The sequence below is a fragment of the Tachyglossus aculeatus genome, chromosome 24, assembly GCF_015852505.1.
Source record: "Tachyglossus aculeatus isolate mTacAcu1 chromosome 24, mTacAcu1.pri, whole genome shotgun sequence".
Classification (NCBI taxonomy): domain Eukaryota; kingdom Metazoa; phylum Chordata; class Mammalia; order Monotremata; family Tachyglossidae; genus Tachyglossus; species Tachyglossus aculeatus.
Genome location: NC_052089.1, coordinates 7,746,005 through 7,763,683, shown reverse-complemented (window position 1 = coordinate 7,763,683; position 17,679 = coordinate 7,746,005). Strand labels below are relative to the sequence as shown.

General features: G+C 47.2%; 1 protein-coding gene across 1 annotated transcript in view; it reads right to left on the bottom strand.

Annotated features, from left to right (window-relative positions):
• Positions 1 to 496: 496 nt before the first annotated feature.
• Positions 497 to 17,679, bottom strand: part of CIP2A (cellular inhibitor of PP2A) — a 38,505-nt gene continuing 21,322 nt past the window's right edge. Inside the window, exons 13-21 of the mRNA XM_038766125.1 lie at positions 16,553 to 16,671; positions 15,947 to 16,136; positions 13,730 to 13,804; positions 13,498 to 13,608; positions 11,235 to 11,431; positions 8,700 to 8,813; positions 7,660 to 7,742; positions 4,379 to 4,518; positions 497 to 1,792 (exon numbers count right to left, since the gene is read on the bottom strand). Coding sequence (XP_038622053.1) covers positions 1,622 to 1,792; positions 4,379 to 4,518; positions 7,660 to 7,742; positions 8,700 to 8,813; positions 11,235 to 11,431; positions 13,498 to 13,608; positions 13,730 to 13,804; positions 15,947 to 16,136; positions 16,553 to 16,671 — 1,200 coding nt within the window. The 3' untranslated portion in view covers positions 497 to 1,621. The remainder of the gene's footprint in view (positions 1,793 to 4,378; positions 4,519 to 7,659; positions 7,743 to 8,699; positions 8,814 to 11,234; positions 11,432 to 13,497; positions 13,609 to 13,729; positions 13,805 to 15,946; positions 16,137 to 16,552; positions 16,672 to 17,679) is intronic.

Below are 17,679 nucleotides of genomic sequence, written 5' to 3'. Positions count from 1 at the left end.
CCTTACAGTCACGGGAGTTGTCAGGACTCAACTAGAACAAGAGGGAAATCGACCAACTCTGTTACGTGGTATTTATTTATTCATTCAAATCGTATTTATTGAGCACGGACTGTGTGCAGAGCACTGTCCTAAGCGCTTGGGAGAGAATATAATAGACTATTCTCCCAAACACTTAGTATAGTGTTCTCCATGCGCTCAAATATTTATTTATGTTAAATGTCCGTCTCCCCCTCTAGACTGCGAGCTCCTTGTGGACAGGAATGTGTCCGTCTGTTGTTATATTGTACTCTCCCAAGCGCTTAGTACAGCGCTTTACTCAATAAATACGGTTGAATGGATGAATAAATCCCACTGACCGATTCCCGAGAACCAGGTATCCAAAGCTAGGTCTCCTGTTCTTTCCATTAGGCTATGCTGCTTCTCCTTAGGTCTTCCCTTGAGACTTCTTTCTAAGATTTACAGCCAACGGGATCCTGATTTGTTCTCAACTCATTAATCGCTGCATAAAACAGGCATTTTATTGAGTTCGAAACCTTCTCGTAGTTTTGCTGGGAAGAGCATCGAGGGCTGTACATGGGTGGAAAAAATGTAGCAATTAAAAAAATAACGTCGTCTAAAAACCGTTGGCGGTTCCGAAGGGTCCGGAGAACTTTATGCAAATACGGATTTCAGAAAGCCTGACGTAGCCGTCACTTGGCTAAAGCCCGATCAAGCAGTAATACACTTGATTTGGTTTACATTTCAGAGGGCAAGGTTACGTTTGCATACCTGCTGCCTTGCAGCTGAGAAACTCAACTGCAGCTGTCTTAATGAGCTAATTTGTACAGTGCACAAACACAGCATACCGTACTTGTTGGCATCCCGGGCAGTCCAAAACATCGACACGCAGGCCATTCTTCCAAAAGACCTTCCCTGCCAGGGCTGTCAGTGAGCCGATACATTTTGACTAGGATTTCCAGTCAAAATGGGACTCGCCTACCAACAGCGCTCTGGGGAAATTTGGGGATAAAAATGTGGAACATGTCTTCCCTTGCGGACACATGCCTCAAAAGTGTTCCAAAAAAAAAAAAAGCCAGTGTCTTCAGTTCTTTAAAAAAAAAATATCTAGAACTGTTGACAAAGTGGTCGAATAGATGTGTCAGTCCACCGTACAGATGGAGAATGATTTTTGGAAACCAACAGCCTAGAGGGAAGAGGCTGGGCCGGCCCCTCAACAGTTTGAAATTCTCAGGCGGGAGGGAGCTGGAAGGGTCAGAAATGGCTGCAGGGTCTCTTAGGCCACAGATCCCAACTGCCTTAACATCGACACGCCGCCGTCAAGCTCACACGCTTCCGACCGCTCCGACGCACGCGAGGTCCGCAGGTGGAATAAAGGCGGTTCAGAGCCGCGCCTGACCGGCTATGTTAAAAATGAAGGAATTCATTCAGATCAAGTCCCGCGGTTCCTTCCGCTCTGCAGATTCCCCCGCCTCGAGCCGCACCTTCTGGTTCTCCTTCCGCGGGTCCTCGGAGAGGAGATTCGAGTCCGGCGGGACAGAGGACCGGAATGTGGTTTCGCCGGGACCGAGGCGGCCGGCCCGGATTGGGAGTGGGGTGTCCCCCATCTCTCCGTCTCCCAGCCCTACAGGGTGAGGTTGACGGTTTCTGGGCTCAGCTTGCCCCCGCTCAAACTGTGGATCATGGCGATCATGTGGGCGTGCTTGTTCAGCTCCTCTTGCTGTCCTTTGACGAGCGTCTCTTTCTCTTCCAGGCGGGCTTCCAGCTGGCCCTTTTGAACTTCCAGGGAGGAGGCCTGGGGAAGGGCCACACAAACGTGACATTATTATTATAATATCATATTAATTCTAATAATATTATTCATTCATTCATTCAATCGTATTTATTGAGCACTTACTGTGTGCACAGCACTGTACTAAGCGCTTGGAAAGTACAATTTGGGAACAGATAGAGACAATCCCTACCCAACAACGGGCTCACAGTCTAGAAGGGGGAGACAGACAACAAAACAAAACAATAGCATCAAAATAAATAGAATTATAGATAGATACATATCATTAATAAAATAAATAGAATAATAGATATGTACAAATATACACAAGTGCTTGGGGCGGAGAAGGAGGTAGAGCAGAGGGAGGGAGTAGGGGCGATGGGGAGGGGAGGAGGAGCAGAGGAAAAGGCGAGCGAAATGCTAGCTATGAATGGGAAAAGATAAATGGGAAATTACCTGGTGGCTTCAACCCCTACCAATCGATCATATTTACTGAGCACTTTGTGTGCAGAAAGAGCACTGTACCAACCCCTAGAGTGGTAAAAAGTACTTTAAAATAAGGCACCTTCCCAATAGCAACACTCAACAAATGTTTTGCTTAGGGCAATCGAAAATACGGCTCACCCAATGTCTCTGCCTTTGCCCCTGTCTTTGATTGAACTCCTTTGCTTTAGTTGGGTGTGATCTCCATTTCTCTCTGCCTTCTGCTTTTGTGTGTGCTAGTTTCAAATGAGTCAGTCAATGGTATTTATTGACCACTTAGTGTGTGCAGAGCACTGTACTAAGTGCCTGGGAGAGTACACTACAACAATAAACAGACAAATTCACTGCCCACATTCACACAGTCTAGAGGAGAAGACAGACACCAATAGTCCATGGCTTATGTGGACACCTTCCCCAGAGAACTCCCATAATATTAAGCTCATCTCGGTCTCATTCATGCTGTACTTTATACCATATTATTAATAGTAACAAGCATAATTATCAATATTTCATTTATATATTATTATTTATATTATATTATATTAATATATAATTATTCTATATAATATATTGTATATTATATGTGCATATTATACATATATATGTATCCTGTATATGTTTGTACATATTTATTACTCTATTTATTATATATATGCATATATGTATCCTGTATATGTGTTTGTACATATTTATTATTCTATTTTATTTGTACATATCTATTCTATTTATTTTATTTTGTTAATATGTTTCATTTTGTTGTCTGTCTCCCCCTTCAGAGAAGCAGCGTGGCTCAGTGGAAAGAGCGTGGGCTTTGGAGTCAGAGGTCAGGGGTTCAAATCCCGGCTCTGCTGGTTGTCAGCTGTGTGACTCTGGGCAAGTCACTTCTCCGTGCCTCAGTTACCTCATCTGTAAAATGGGGATTAAGCCTGTGAGCCCCACGTGGGACAACCTGATCACCTTGTAAACTCCCCAGCGCTTAAAACAGTGCTTTGCACATAGTAAGCGCTGAATAAATACCATCATATTGTTATATTATTCTAGACTGTGAGCCCGCTGTTGGGTAGGGACCGTCTCTATATGTTGCCAACTTGTACTTCCCAAGCGCTTAGTACAGTGCTCTGCACACAGTAAGCGCTCAATAAATATGACTGAATAAATACGATTGAACGAACGAATATTATAATTATTAATAGTAGTAATAATAATGGTATTTGTTAAACGCTTACTACGAGAAGCAGTAAGAGAAGCAGCGTGGCTCAGTGGAAAGAGCATGGGCTTTGGAGTCAGAGGTCATGGGTTCAAATCCTGGCTCCGCCACTTGTCAGCTGTGTGGCTTTGGGCAAGTCACAACTTCTCTGGGCCTCAGTTACCTCATCTGTAAAATGGGGATTAAGACTGTGAGCCCCACGTGGGACAACATGATCACCTTGTATCCCCCAGCGCTTAGAACAGTGCTTTGCACATAGTAAGTGCTTAATAAATGCCATCATTATTATTATTATTATGTGCCAAGTCTGCATTGTACTTTCCAAGCCCGAACTGTACTTTCCAAGCTGTACTAAGCGCTCAATAAATAGGAATCAATGAATAAATTTGCCAGGCATTGGACTAGACGTTGGGGTAGAGCCAAGCGAATCCAGTTGGACACAGTCCCGGTCCCACCGTCTTAATCCCCATTTTACAGGCGAAGGAACTGAGGCCCAGAGAAGTGAAACGACTTGCCCGGGGTCACACGGCACACAAGCGGAGTCGTCAAGATTAGAACCCGGGTCCTTCAGCCCCTTCCTTCCTCTCCCCCTCGTCCCCCTCTCCATCCCCCGCATCTTACCTCCTTCCCTTCCCCGCAGCACCTGTATATATGTTTGTACATATTTATTACTCTATTTGACTTGTCCATATCTATTCTATTTATTTTATTTTGTTAGTATGTTTGGTTTTGTTCTCTGTCTCCCCCTTTTAGACTGTGAGCCCGCTGTTGGGTAGGGACTGGCTCTATATGTTGCCAATTTGTACTTCCCAAGCGCTTAGTCCAGTGCTCTGCACACAGTAAGCGCTCAATAAATACGATTGATGATGATGATGATTCCCAGTCCCGTACTCCATCCGCTAGGCCCCGGTGCTCCTCACCTTGATGCTCAGCTCTTTCCTCGCCTGTTCGGTTCGGCTCAGTTCCTTCCTGAGCGCCTCGATGGCTTCTTCCTGGTCTTCCTTTTCTTTCTGTCGCACTTTCAGGTTGTCCTCCTGGGTCTTCACCTTCTGCTGCAGGCCTGTTGGGAGAGAGGTTTGGACACAATTGCGACCGGCTGCTCCTCTCTTCTGCCCTTCCGGAGATTCCCCCCGCTCCGGCAGATGTGGCTCGGAAACCACCACGGGTTCCCGCCGGGAGAGAGGACGTCCGGGAGCGACTGCTTAAAAACTGCTCCGGGTGGAGGACGAGAGGGAGGGAAGAGGCGGGATGGGTGGCCGGCTTTAATCCGCGGCTGCCCCTTTACGATCTTGTGTCATTCATTCCTTCAATCGCATTTATTGAGCGCTTACTGTGTGCGGAGCGCTGTACTAAGCACTTGGGAAGTCCAAGACGGCAACATATAGAGACGGTCCCTACCTAACAGCGGGCTCACAGTCTAGAAGGGGGAGGCAGAGAACAACACAAAACATATTAACAAAATAGAATATGTACAAATAAAATAAAATAAATATCAGTTTGGATGCAGTCCAGGTCCCACAGGGAGTTCATTCATTCACTCATTCATTCGTTCAATCGTATTTATTGAGCGCTTACTGTGTGCGGAGCGCTGTACTAAGCGCTTGGGAAGTCCAAGATGGCAACATATAGAGACGGTCCCTACCCAACAGTGGGCTCACAGTCTAGAAAGGGGAGGCAGAGAACACCACAAAACATATTAACAAAATAAAATAAGTAGAATAAATATGTACAAATATGTACAAATAAAATAAAATATCAGTTTGGATGCAGTGCAGGTCCCACAGGGAGTTCATTCATTCATTCATTCATTCATTCATTCGTTCAATCGTATTTAATGAGCGCTTACTGTGTGCAGAGCACTGTACTAAGCGCTTGGGAAGTCCAAGATGGCAACATATAGAGACGGTCCCTACCCAACAGCGGGCTCACAGTCTAGAAGGGGGAGGCAGAGAACAACACAAAACATATTCACAAAATAAAATAAATAGAATAAATATGTACAAATATGGACAAATAAAATAAATAGTTTGGATGCAGTCCAGGTGCCACAGGGAGTTCATTCATTCACTCATTCATTCATTCGTTCAATCGTATTTAATGAGTGCTTACTGTGTGCAGAGCACCGTACTAAGCGCTTGGGAAGTCCAAGATGGCAACCTATAGAGACGGTCCCTACCCAACAGCGGGCTCACAGTCTAGAAGGGGGAGGCAGAGAACACCACAAAATGTATTAACAAAATAGAATGAATATGGACAAATATGGACAAATAAAATAAAATCATCATCATCATCATCATCATCAATCGTATTTATTGAGCGCTTACTATGTGCAGAGCACTGTACTAAGTGCTTGGGAAGTACAAATTGGCAACATATGGAGACGGTCCCTACCCAACAGTGGGCTCACAGTCTAAAAGTTGGAAGCAGTCCAGGTCCCACAGGGACTTCACAGTCGTAATCCCCAGCATGGCTCAGTGGAAAGAGCCCGGGCTTTGGAGTCAGAGGTCATGGGTTCAAACCCCGGCTCGGCCAATTGTCGGCTGTGTGACTTTGGGCATCATCATCATCATCATCAATCGTATTTATTGTGTCGTCTCTAGTGATTAACACAGTGCTTGGCACACACGGTGAGCGCCTAACCGCTACCACTGTTACTGTTATTGTTCCTAATAAACCTTTAGGATGAGGTTGTTTCAGGCCCGGTGAGGAGCGAGCTTCCACGGTCTGTTCGGAGAACTGCCGGACGCCAATCTCGCCAGTCTACCGTGACAGCCTCCATTTACCCAAAGGACCACCGTCCCCTTCCTTAAATCGGACGCCGATGAACCCGGAAGCCCCCGGCCGAAAGTTAAAACTCCTCCCCAGCAGGAAGGGTTGGCTCTGGGCAAAAAACCGCGCAGCCAAGGCTGAAAACCAGAAGGCCTCTGATGGACACATCTGTCCATTTTGTGATTTGTACTGATGTCTGTCTCCCCCACTCATTCAATCGTATTTATCGAGCGCTTACTGTGTGCACAGTACTGTTCCAAGCGCTTGGGAAGTACAAGTTGGCATCATATCGAGACGGTCCCTACCCAACAGTGGGCTCGCTCTAGACGGCGAGCTTGTTGTGGGCAGGAAATGCCACTGTTTATTGTTTTGCTGTTATATTGTACCTTCCCAAGTGCTTAGTACAGTGCTCTGCACACGGTAAGCGCTCAATGTATACCATCCACTAATTGCCTCTGGGTAGGGATCCTTTCAACTTCAGCAGATGGTATTGTTAGCGTGGCTATGAGAAGCAGCGTGGCTCAGAGGAAAGAGCCCGGGCTTTGGAGTCAGAGGTCATCATCATCATCAATCGTATTTATTGAGCGCTTACTGTGTGCAGAGCACTGTACTACGCGCTTGGGAAGTACAAGTTGGCAACGTCTAGAGACAGTCCCTACCCAACAGTGGGCTCACAGTCTTAAAGGGGGAGACAGGGAACAAAACCAAACATACCAAGAAAATAAAATAAATGGAATAGATATGTACAAGTAAAATAAATAAATAGAGAAATAAATATGTACAAACATATATACAGGTCATGGGTTCAAATCCCGGCTCCGCCAATTGACTTTGGGCAAGTCACTTCACTTCTCTGGGCCTCAGTTACCTCATCTGTAAAAATGGGGATTAAGACTGGGAGCCCCACGTGGGACAACTTGATCACCTTGTAAATTCCCCAGCGCTCAGAACAGTGCTCTGCACAGAGTAAGCCCTCAATAAATGCCATTATTACTATCATTATTAGACTGCGAGCTCCTTGTGGGCAGGAATGTGTCTGTTTGGTGTTATACTGTACTCTCCCTAGCACTTAGTACGGTTCTGTGAGCCCGCTGTTGGGTAGGGACCGTCTCTATATGTTGCCAACTTGTACTTCCCAAGCGCCTAGTACAGTGCTCTGCACACCGTAAGCGCTCAATAAATACGATTGAATGAATGAATGAATAGTATGCACACAATAAATACGACTGAATGAATGCTCAATAAATACCATTGATGCCTGAGGAGAACAAAAGGTAAGCTGTTTATTTTTTAGCAAAACCCAGTTATCTGTGCCTTTCTACCCCCAAATGGATTCTTCGACTATTTAACTTTCATTTCGCAAGATCCGGTCTCGGGATTTTGCCGCTGCGGGGCTGACGGGAGAAAACCCTTCGATCAAAGAACGACCTACCTGATATTTTACACTCGCGGTCCCGGAGCAGTCTCTCCCCTTCTTTCTTCTGCTCTTCCGTCTCCAGTAACTGGGCAAGGGTTCTGTAAGAGGAGATAAGTCGGGAGCCAACCTCCAAACTCGGCCACCCACCGCGGTGGTCTTGGCTTTAAAGGCAACGTGGCCTGGTGGATAGAGCTCGAGGGAGGAGGAGGTTCTCATCCCGATGCTGCCGCGAGTCTGCTGCGTGACCTCGGACAAGTCACTTCCCTTCTCTGAGCCTCACTTCTCTCCTCTGTAAAATGGGGTTGAAGACTGTGAGCCCCAGGTGGGACCCGGACTGTGTCCAACCCGATTGTCTTGTATCTACCCTGGTGCTTAGCATCATCATCAATCCTATTTATCGAGCACTTACTGTGTGCACAGCACTGTACTAAGCGCTTGGGAAGTACAAGTTGGCAACATATAGATTGAATAAATACGATTGAATGAATGAATGAATTTATTTTATTTTGTTGGTATGTTTGGTTTTGTTCTCTGTCTCCCCCTTTTAGACTGTGAGCCCACTGTTGGGTAGGGACTGTCTCTATATGTTGCCAATTTGTACTTCCCAAGCGCTTAGTACAGTGCTCTGCACATAGGAAGCGCTCAATAAATACGATTGATGATGATGATGATGATGATATAGAGACAGTCCCTACCCAACAGTGGACTCACAGTCTAAAAGTGTGCCTGGCACCGAATAAGTGCTTTAAATACCATTAAAAAAAGAACAAAAAAGGCGCTTTTTGGTGGTGAGCGTGCCTGTGGGGACAGACAAGAGCTGTCCAGCATCATCATCAATCGTATTTATTGAGCGCTTACTATGTGCAGAGCACTGTACTAAGCACTTGGGAAGTACAAATCCTTGCCCCCGGAAACCCTGGGAATACTGCGAAGAATGAGACGGGTCGACAGAGGGGGAAACGTCCGCCAATTCGGTGGGTGGGAAAAGCCAGTTTCCCTACTAGCCAAGCCACGTCCGCGCGCCTTAAAGGAGACCAAGAAACCATTCCACTTACTTGTCGTTCTGTTGTTTGAGCGATTCATTCAGCTTCTTCACGGTCTCGATCTGTTTGCTCAGCGAATTACACACGGTCTGTAGATCCTGCCCCTGCCGTTCCAAGGTCTCGCTCCTGAATGGGGAAAAAAAAAAAAAATCCAAACAAAACACACCAAAGGATTAAGGTCTTTATAAAGAGGGGAAAAAAAATCCTGAATAGCATGGGGATTCCTGCTTCTTATCTTTGTAAATTAAAAAGCCCAGACGAGTTCTCTTTAGGATTTTTTTCAAAGGCCAAATCTTAATGACTGAGATTAAAGGATTAAGCCCTCAATTCCTCTCCCTTCTGCATCACCTTTGCACCTGAATTTTTACCCTTTTCACACCCCTCCATCGGCCCCACGGCACTTATGGCATTTATTGAGCTTTAATTGTGGAGCACCATTACAGAAGCAGCGTGGCTCAGTGGAAAGAGCCCGGGCTTTGGAGTCAGAGGTCGTGGGTTCAAATCCCCGCTCCGCCAAATGTCAGCTGTGTGACTTTGGGCAAGTCGCTTAATAATAATAATAATAATAATAATGATAATAATAATAATGGCATTTGTTAAGCGCTTACTATGTGCAGAGCACTGTTCTAACTTCTCTGGGCTTCAGTGACCTCATCTGTAAAATGGGGATGAAGACTGTGAGCCCCCCGTGGGACAACCTGATCACCTTGTAACCTCCCCAGAGCCTAGAACAGTGCTTTGCCCATAAGAATCGCTTAAATGCCATCGTTGTTATTATTATTAGGTGCTTCGGAAAGTACAACAATAATAATAATAGTTACGGTATTCGTTAAGTGCTTACTATATGCCAAGCACCATTCTAAGCGCTGGGTGTGATACCATGTAATCAGGTTGTCCCACGTGGGGCTCACAGTCATAATTCCCATTTTACAGAAGAGGTAACTGAGGCACAGAGAAGTTAAGCGGCTTGCCCAAGGTCACACAGCGGACAACTGGCGGAGCCGGGATTGGAACCCACGTCCTCTAACTCCCAAGCCTGTGCTCTTTCCACTAAGCCATGCTGCTTCTCCATACAACAGTGATAGCAGACACATTCCCTGCCCACAATGAACTGACGGCCTAGAGGCCGAGGTCGATGTTAAAGTGAATAAATACGTTATTTATAATAAATAATTTAAAGATATATACGTAAGTGCTGTGGGGTTGGGGTGAATATCAAATGTCCAAAGGTCCCAGATCTAAGCGCATAGAGGAGGCAGAAAGAAGCGGTTCAAATCAGTTGTATTTCCTGAGCACTTACTGTTCTTGGGAGGGTACAATATAGCAACAAATAGACACAGTCCTGCCCACAATGCGCTCACAGTCGAGAGGGTGAAACAGACATTAATATCAATAAATAAATAATAATAGTTATAAATAACAAATAGAGGTGGTCCCTCTCCATTTCTGGAGGACGTGGGTGTCAGCTGTGTGCCTTTGGGTGACCTTGGGCAAGTCCCTCCACTTAAGCAGCATGACTCGGTGGAAAGAGCCCGGGCTTTGGAGTCAGAGGTCATGGGTTTGAATCCCGGCTCCGCCACGTCTGCTGTGTGACCTTGGGCAAGTCACTTCACTTCTCTGTGCCTCAGTTACCTCATCCGTAAAATGGGGATTAAGACTGTGAGCCCCCCGTGGGACAACCTGATCACCTTGTAACCTCCCCAGCGCTTAGAACAGTGCTTTGCATGTAGTAAGTGCTTACCAAATGCTATCATTATTATTAGTATTATTCTCTGGGCCTCAGTTCCCCCGTCTGTAACATGGGGATGAAGACCGTGAGCTCCACGTGGGACACAGATTGAGTCCAAAAGCTTCTCTCTACCTCAGCGCTCATGACAGTGCCTGACACATAGTAAGCGCTTATCAATTACCATCATTCTCTGCAATCGCCTCCCTCTCTTTCCACCGGGGAGGCCACTGCAGAAAAAACATTGGAACCGATTCAAGATGGAACTTGGAGGGAGGAGAAGGGAAGAAATGCCCTTCGAAGCCCGAGGGGCCAGGGCTTCTCTGCCAGGAGATTCACTTCCCGTCGCTTTTGGACAAACGCTCTCCCCTGTGGGACACGGACCGTGCCAACTGATTAACCCATAGTTAATCCATAGACAGCACTTAACTACGAGAAGCAGCACGGCCTGGTACATGGACCACGGGCCTGGGAGTTAGGAGGACCCGAGTTCTAATCCCGCTCTGCCCCTTGTCTGCTATGTGTCTCAGGGCAAGTCACTTCGGTTCTCCGGGCCTCCGTTACCTCACCTGTAAAACAGGGACTAAGACCGCGAGCCCCACGCGGGACGGGGACCGTGGCCGATCCAATTTGCTTGGTTTTCTTCTCTGTCTCCCCCTTTTAGACTGTGAGCCCGCCGTTGGGTAGGGACTGTCTCTATATGTTGCCAACTTGGACTTCCCGAGCGCTTAGTACAGTGCTCCGCACGCAGTAAGCGCTCAATAAATACCATTGATGATGATGATGACTTCTCTCAACCAGCGCTTAGTACAGTGCCTCACCTCTGCGTGAGTTCCGCGTACGATCTTTTCAGTAGCTCGTGCTCTTCGGCCACGGCCTGCAGCTTCCTGTTGTGTTGGAAGAGGTGCTCGATGTCGCTCTGGGCGCGCTCCGCCTCAACCCGCTGGCCCTGCAACGACGCGCTGAGCTCCTCGTTCCTCCTCTCCGCTTCCTTCAACATGACGGCTAGCGTCCTAGTCTTCGGCAGAGCAGAAACAACCATGGTTACAATCCTCTCTGTCTTTTATTTCTTGATATTAACGTCTGCCTCCCCCTCTGGACTCTAAGCCCGTTGTAGGCAGGGAACGTGCCTGCTCTAGTTTTCCACTGGGCTGTCCCAAACACTTAGTACAGTGTTAAGTGCTCAATAAATATGACGTACTGACTAAAATGGCGGGGTGGGGGGGGGGTGGTCTCCCATTTCGTTGCTTGCAGCGTTTGGCTGCATCGTCTTCGGGGAGGAATAAAAAATTAGGAGGTGCTATCAAGCAGCTAGTGAGTTAGGAAGCATTTACTGTTGTTTTGAAACCAATCTGGAGTATGATTGTGCTGGAAATGGAAGCTTATCATTGCTTTCTCCGTAATAATAACGATAGTAATAATAATAATAATCAATCGTATTTATTGAGCGCTTACTGTGTGCAGAGCACTGGACTAAGCGCTTGGGAAGTACAAGTTGGCAACATATAGAGACAGTCCCTATCCAACAGTGGGCTGACAGTCTAAAAGGGGGAGACAGAGAACAAAACCAAACATACTAACAAAATAAAATAAATAGAATAGATATGTACAAGTAAAATACATAGAGTAATAAATATGTACAAATCAATCAATCATATTTATTGAGTGCTTACTATGTGCAGAGCACTGTGCTAAGTGCTTGGGAAGTACAAATCGGCAACATATAGAGACAGTCCCTACCCAACATTGGGCTCAAATTATTATTATATATACAGGTATATACAATAATAATAATAATAATAATAATAATAATGATGGCATTTATTAAGCACTTACTACACGCAAAGCACTGTTCTAAGCGCCAGGGAGGTTACAAGGTGATGAGGTTGTCCCACAGGGGGCTCACAGTCTTCATCCCCATTTTACAGAAGAGATAACTGAGGCACAGAGAAGTGAAGTGACTTGCCCAAAGTCACACAGCTTGGCAGAACAATAATTGTGCCCCTTTTTAAGCATTCAGTGTGTGCAGAGCACTCTACCAAGCGCTGAGGTAGATACAAAATCCTCAGGCCCCACATGGGGCTCACAGTCTGAACAGGAGGGAAAATGGGTATTGAGTCTCCATCTTGCAAACAAGGGAACTGAGGTACAGAAAAAGTGAAGGGACTTGCCCAGGGTCACACAGCAGACCAGTAGTGGCGCCAGGATCGGAAGCCAGGTCTCCCGACTTCCACACCGCTTCCCTGAGGCACTTTCAAAAATCTCAGCATGAAACCACGCGGAAATCAGTAATTTATAAGATGCAATTTCTAGATATGAACATCTGTGGGGCCGAGGACGGGGTGGGACGAATGGCAAACGCCCAAAGGTCACAGATCTGAATTATATCCCTCTGGTGATAAATATTTATTTTATTTGTACATATCTATTCTATTTATTTTGTTAGTATGTTTGGTTTTGTTCTCTGTCTCCCCCTTTTATACTGTGAGCCCACTGTTGGGTAGGGACTGTCTCTATTTGTTGCCGATTTGTACTTCCCAAGCGCTTGGTACAGTGCTCTGCACATAGTAAGCGCTCAATAAATACGATTGATTGATTGATTGATTGATTGATTGATTGATTGTTGGGTAGGGACTGTCTCTATATGTTGCCAATTTGTACTTCCCAAGCGCTTGGTACAGTGCCCTGCACATAGTAAGCGCTCAATAAATACGATTGATGATGATGATGGTCACCCCAAATGTCTAATTTCAAGACAGCTTTTTCTTGACTAAGACTACAGCGAAGCAATTTCCAAAGGGATTCTCACCAGATCGTGCCCCGTCCATTCGACCGGGGTCGAGGTTGCTTTTTTCCCCCCTTCTTTTTAAAGCGGTATTAGTTAAGCCGGATTCCTATGTACCTGGCACCGTACTGAGCGCTGGGGTAGATACAGTCCATGTCCCCACACAGGGCTCCCGACTGTAATCCCCACTTTCCAGACGAGGGAACTGAGGCCTGGGAAGTGACTCATCCAAGGTCACCCAGCAGCCTTTCGTCTCCCTCTCCCCTCGTGCCACGGTCAGACGTCCTGGCCACGCTCACCTCTGACTCCGACTGGGCTCTCTGACGCCGGTACTGACCAATCAGTCGGTCCGCCTGGGCGAGGGCGAGGGCTTTGGCCTCCAAAAGGTCCTGTAACCTGTTTTCTTTGGACTACAAGACGCATTATTAGAGCTAAAGCGAGACCCCCACCGCTTCCCGGGTCCGTCCCGCAGCTGATGAACCGGCCGGACTCATAAAAAAACCCCAAAAAAACAAATCCACCCGGACTCACCGCTAACGTCGATAACTTCTGCTCGTAGATGGCCATTAGGTCGGACAGTCTCACGTCAGGTACTTGGTCCTTCATCTGGAAAAGAGGGGCAGCAGAGCCCGAAGTGATCCGTTGGAAAATGTCACCACGGAGGCTTGTCCGGCACAATTGGAAAATGTCACCACGGAGGCTTGTCCGGCACAATTGGAAAATGTCACAACGCGAAGTACCCGTTACGAGAGCTGGCACAAATTAAGTTCGACCACCTTCACGAGCCGTGATAATGACAGTAACAACAACAGCGGTAGTGGTTCGTTTTATTTTGTTAGCGTGTTTCGGTTTTGTTCTCTGTCTCCCCCTTTTTAGACCGTGAGCCCACTGTTGGGTAGGGACTGTCTCTATATGTTGCCAACTTGGACTTCCCAAGCGCTTAGTACGGTGCTGTGCACACAGTAAGCGCTCAATAAATACGACTGATTGACTGATTAAGCGCTTACTTTGCATCAGACGCTCTAGCAGTAGTAATAGTATTTAGTATTCGTTAAGCGCTTATTATGTGCCGGGTGCTGTACTATGTATAAGGGTGGATACGTGCAAATCGGGTTGGACACAGTTGTTTATTTGAGCGCTCACTGTGTCTCTATATGTTGCCGATTTGTACTTCCCAAGCGCTCAGTCCAGTGCTCTGCACTCGGTAAGCGCTCAATAAATACGATCGAATGGATGCAAAGCACCGTACAAAGTGCTTGGGTGAGGACAATATAACAACAGACAGATTCAATCAATCAATCGTATTTATTGAGCGCTTACTGTGTGCAGAGCACTGTACTAAGCGCTTGGGAAGTACAAGCTGGCAACATATAGAGACAGTCCCTACCCAACAGTGGGCTCACAGTCCTGCCCACAATGAGCTTACTGAGCGTTTACATATGCAGAGCGTTTACATATGTATATATGTATATATGTTTGTACATATTTTCTTACTCTATGTATTTATTTATTTAATTTATTTGTACATATCTATTCTACTTATTTTATTTTGTTAGTATGTTTGGTTTTGTTCTCTGTCTCCCCCTTTTAGACTGTGAGCCCACTGTTGGGTAGGGACTGTCTCTATATGTTGCCAATTTGTACTTCCCAAGCGCTTAGTACAGTGCTCTGCACATAGTAAGCGCTCAATAAATACGATTGATGATGATGATGATGATGATGATGATGCAGAGCCCTGTTTTAAGCGCTTGGGAGAGCCCAATTCAACGTAATTAGGAGGCGCATTCCCTGTCCTTAATAAGCTTGCAGTCTACAGGGGGAAGTGGTGATTTCACCAGGCTATCAAACAAGAATGCTGCATTGGAAAGGACTTGGAATTTCACTCTATCATTGGGCAGGCTCTATCATATCGCTTCACGGCATACCCGTAATCTGTAAATAAATTAAAAAAACTCCACGCCAGGGTCTGGTGTCCAGATACTGTGGGTTTCCCCTCGGATTGAAAAGCCGCCAGGCCTGGCGGCTGGAGTCAGAAGGATCTGGACTCCGATCCTGGTTCTGCTCCTTGTTGGCTGTGACCTTGGGCAAGTCACTTCACTTCCCTGGGCCTCAGTTCCCACATCCGTAAAATGGAGTTTAGAGTCCAGTGCTCTGCACACAGTAAGTGCTCAATACATACGATTGATGATGATTTCGGAGCCCCGTGGGGGCCAGGGACTGTGCCCAACTTGGTTAGCTGGGATCTATCTCCCGCCCTTGGCTAGCACCAGCTCGGAGCAAACCACCCCAGGCAGAGCACTCCTCTGTGCCTCAGTTCCCTCATCTGTAAAACGGGCATGAAGACTGCGAGCACCATGTGGGACAGGGACTGTGTCCAACCCAATTCCCTTGTATCTACCCCAGTGTTTAGCACAGTGCCTGACAACAGAGTTAGCACGTGACAAATAGCACAATCATCATCATCTACCTCCCAGCACTTAGAAAAGTGGCTGGCACATAGTAAGTGCTTAACAAATACCACAGTCATCGTCATCGACCCCAGCACTTAGTACAGTGCCTGGCACATAGTAAGCACTTTAATTCCACAATCATCATCATCTACCTCGGCACTTATACAGTGTCTGGCACATAGTAAGCATTTAACAAATACCACCACCACCACAACAAAAAGATTGGCTCGTTGGGTGATTATTATTATTATTATTTTTTTTTTTTACCTCATCGGCCCTCTGGCCCGGAGCAGCTCACCTCCATTCCCGAACAGAGCCTCTGGATCAGGTCCTGGATGCTGACGTCAGACAGGCCGTCGCTGGAGGCCTGGGGTGCGAGTTTCTTGGCGGTGGTGGCGAAGGAGGCCAGCGAGGCCTGCATCCTCTGGGACGTGAGGTCCGATTCCTGGCGCCGGTAGGCATTGTTGGCGGCGATGCTCTCCCCGAGTCTACGGGGGGAAGGTGACGATGACGATGGCGGTGGTGGTGGTGGTATTTGTTATGCGCTTACTGTGTGGCAAACACTGCTCTAAGCGCTGGGATGGATACAAGCCAATCAGGCTGGACACGGTCCCTGCTCCGCGAGGGGCTCATGGTCTTCACCCCCATTTTCCAGATGAGGGAACTGAGACCCGGGGCTGTGAAGTGACTTCTCCAAGGTCACGCAGCAGACAAGTCAGCTCCTCCTGATTTCCAGACCTGAGCTCTAGCCACTACGACATGCTGCTCCACGGGGAGGGATAATTTGCTCCCAGGGGAAGGTTGCGGTACCTGCCAGTCTCGAGGAAGGGAGCGCACTGTGGGCAGGGAAAGTGGTGTATTAGACACCCCGGGGGAGCACGACGGACAGCTGTCAGTCACTTACACGATGGCAGGGAAGTCTGGGAGCGGGGCCGCCTCAAACAAGATCCGAAGCCCGGACTGCACCTGCTCCCTGCAGTCTGACGTGATGGAAAAAGTCAGCGGGATGACCAAGCGCTGATCCTGAGGAGGGAGAAGCCGGAGTTCGTTAATTCAGTCAGATTTACTGAGCGCTTACTGTGTGCAGGGCACTGTACTAAGCATTTGGGAGAGTGCGATACAACCATAAACGGACACGATCCCTGCCCACAACAGGCTTCCGGTCTAGAGGAGTTGGAGGGGAATAGGGACCCATCGCCAGCACCGCACTTTATTCATCAGTCAACGGTTGGGAAGCGGTTGGGAGAGCACAATACACTAGAGTTGATAGACAAAGATCTCCGCCCCCAAGGAGCTTACAGTCGAGAGGACTTGAGTGGCCTAGTGAATACGGCACGGGACCTGGGTTCTAATCCTGGCTCTGCCCTCCCTTCAAGGCCCTACTGAGAGCTCACCTCCTCCAGGAGGCCTTCCCAGACTGAGTCCCTTCCTTCCTCTCCCCCTCGTCCCCCTCTCCATCCCCCTCATCTTACCTCCTTCCCTTCCCCACAGCACCTGTATATATGTTTGTACATATTTATTACTCTATTTTACCTGTACATATCTATTCGATTTATTTTATTTTGTTAGTATGCTTGGTTTTGTTCTCTGTCTCCCCCTTTAAGACTGTGAGCCCGCTGTTGGGTAGGGACTGTCTCGATATGTTGCCAACTTGTACTTCCCAAGCGCTTAGTACAGTGCTCTGCACACAGTAAGCGCTCAATAAATACGATTGATTGCCACTGGCCTGATGTATGATCTCAGGCAGGTCACTTAGTTTCCCTGGGCCTCAGTTTCCTCCTCTCTATCTTGGGGATTAAGTACCCGTTCTCCCTAATAATAATAATGACCGCGGAATTCGTTACACCCTTAGTACATTCCAGGCACTGTACTAAACGCTGGGGTAGAAAGAAGCGAATCGGGTTAGACACAGTCCCTGTCCCACGTGGGGCTCACAGTCTCAATCTTCATTTTACAGACGAGGTAAGTAAAGTGACTTGCCTAATGTCACACAGCAGACAAACGGTTTAGGCTGGATTAGAACCCATGACC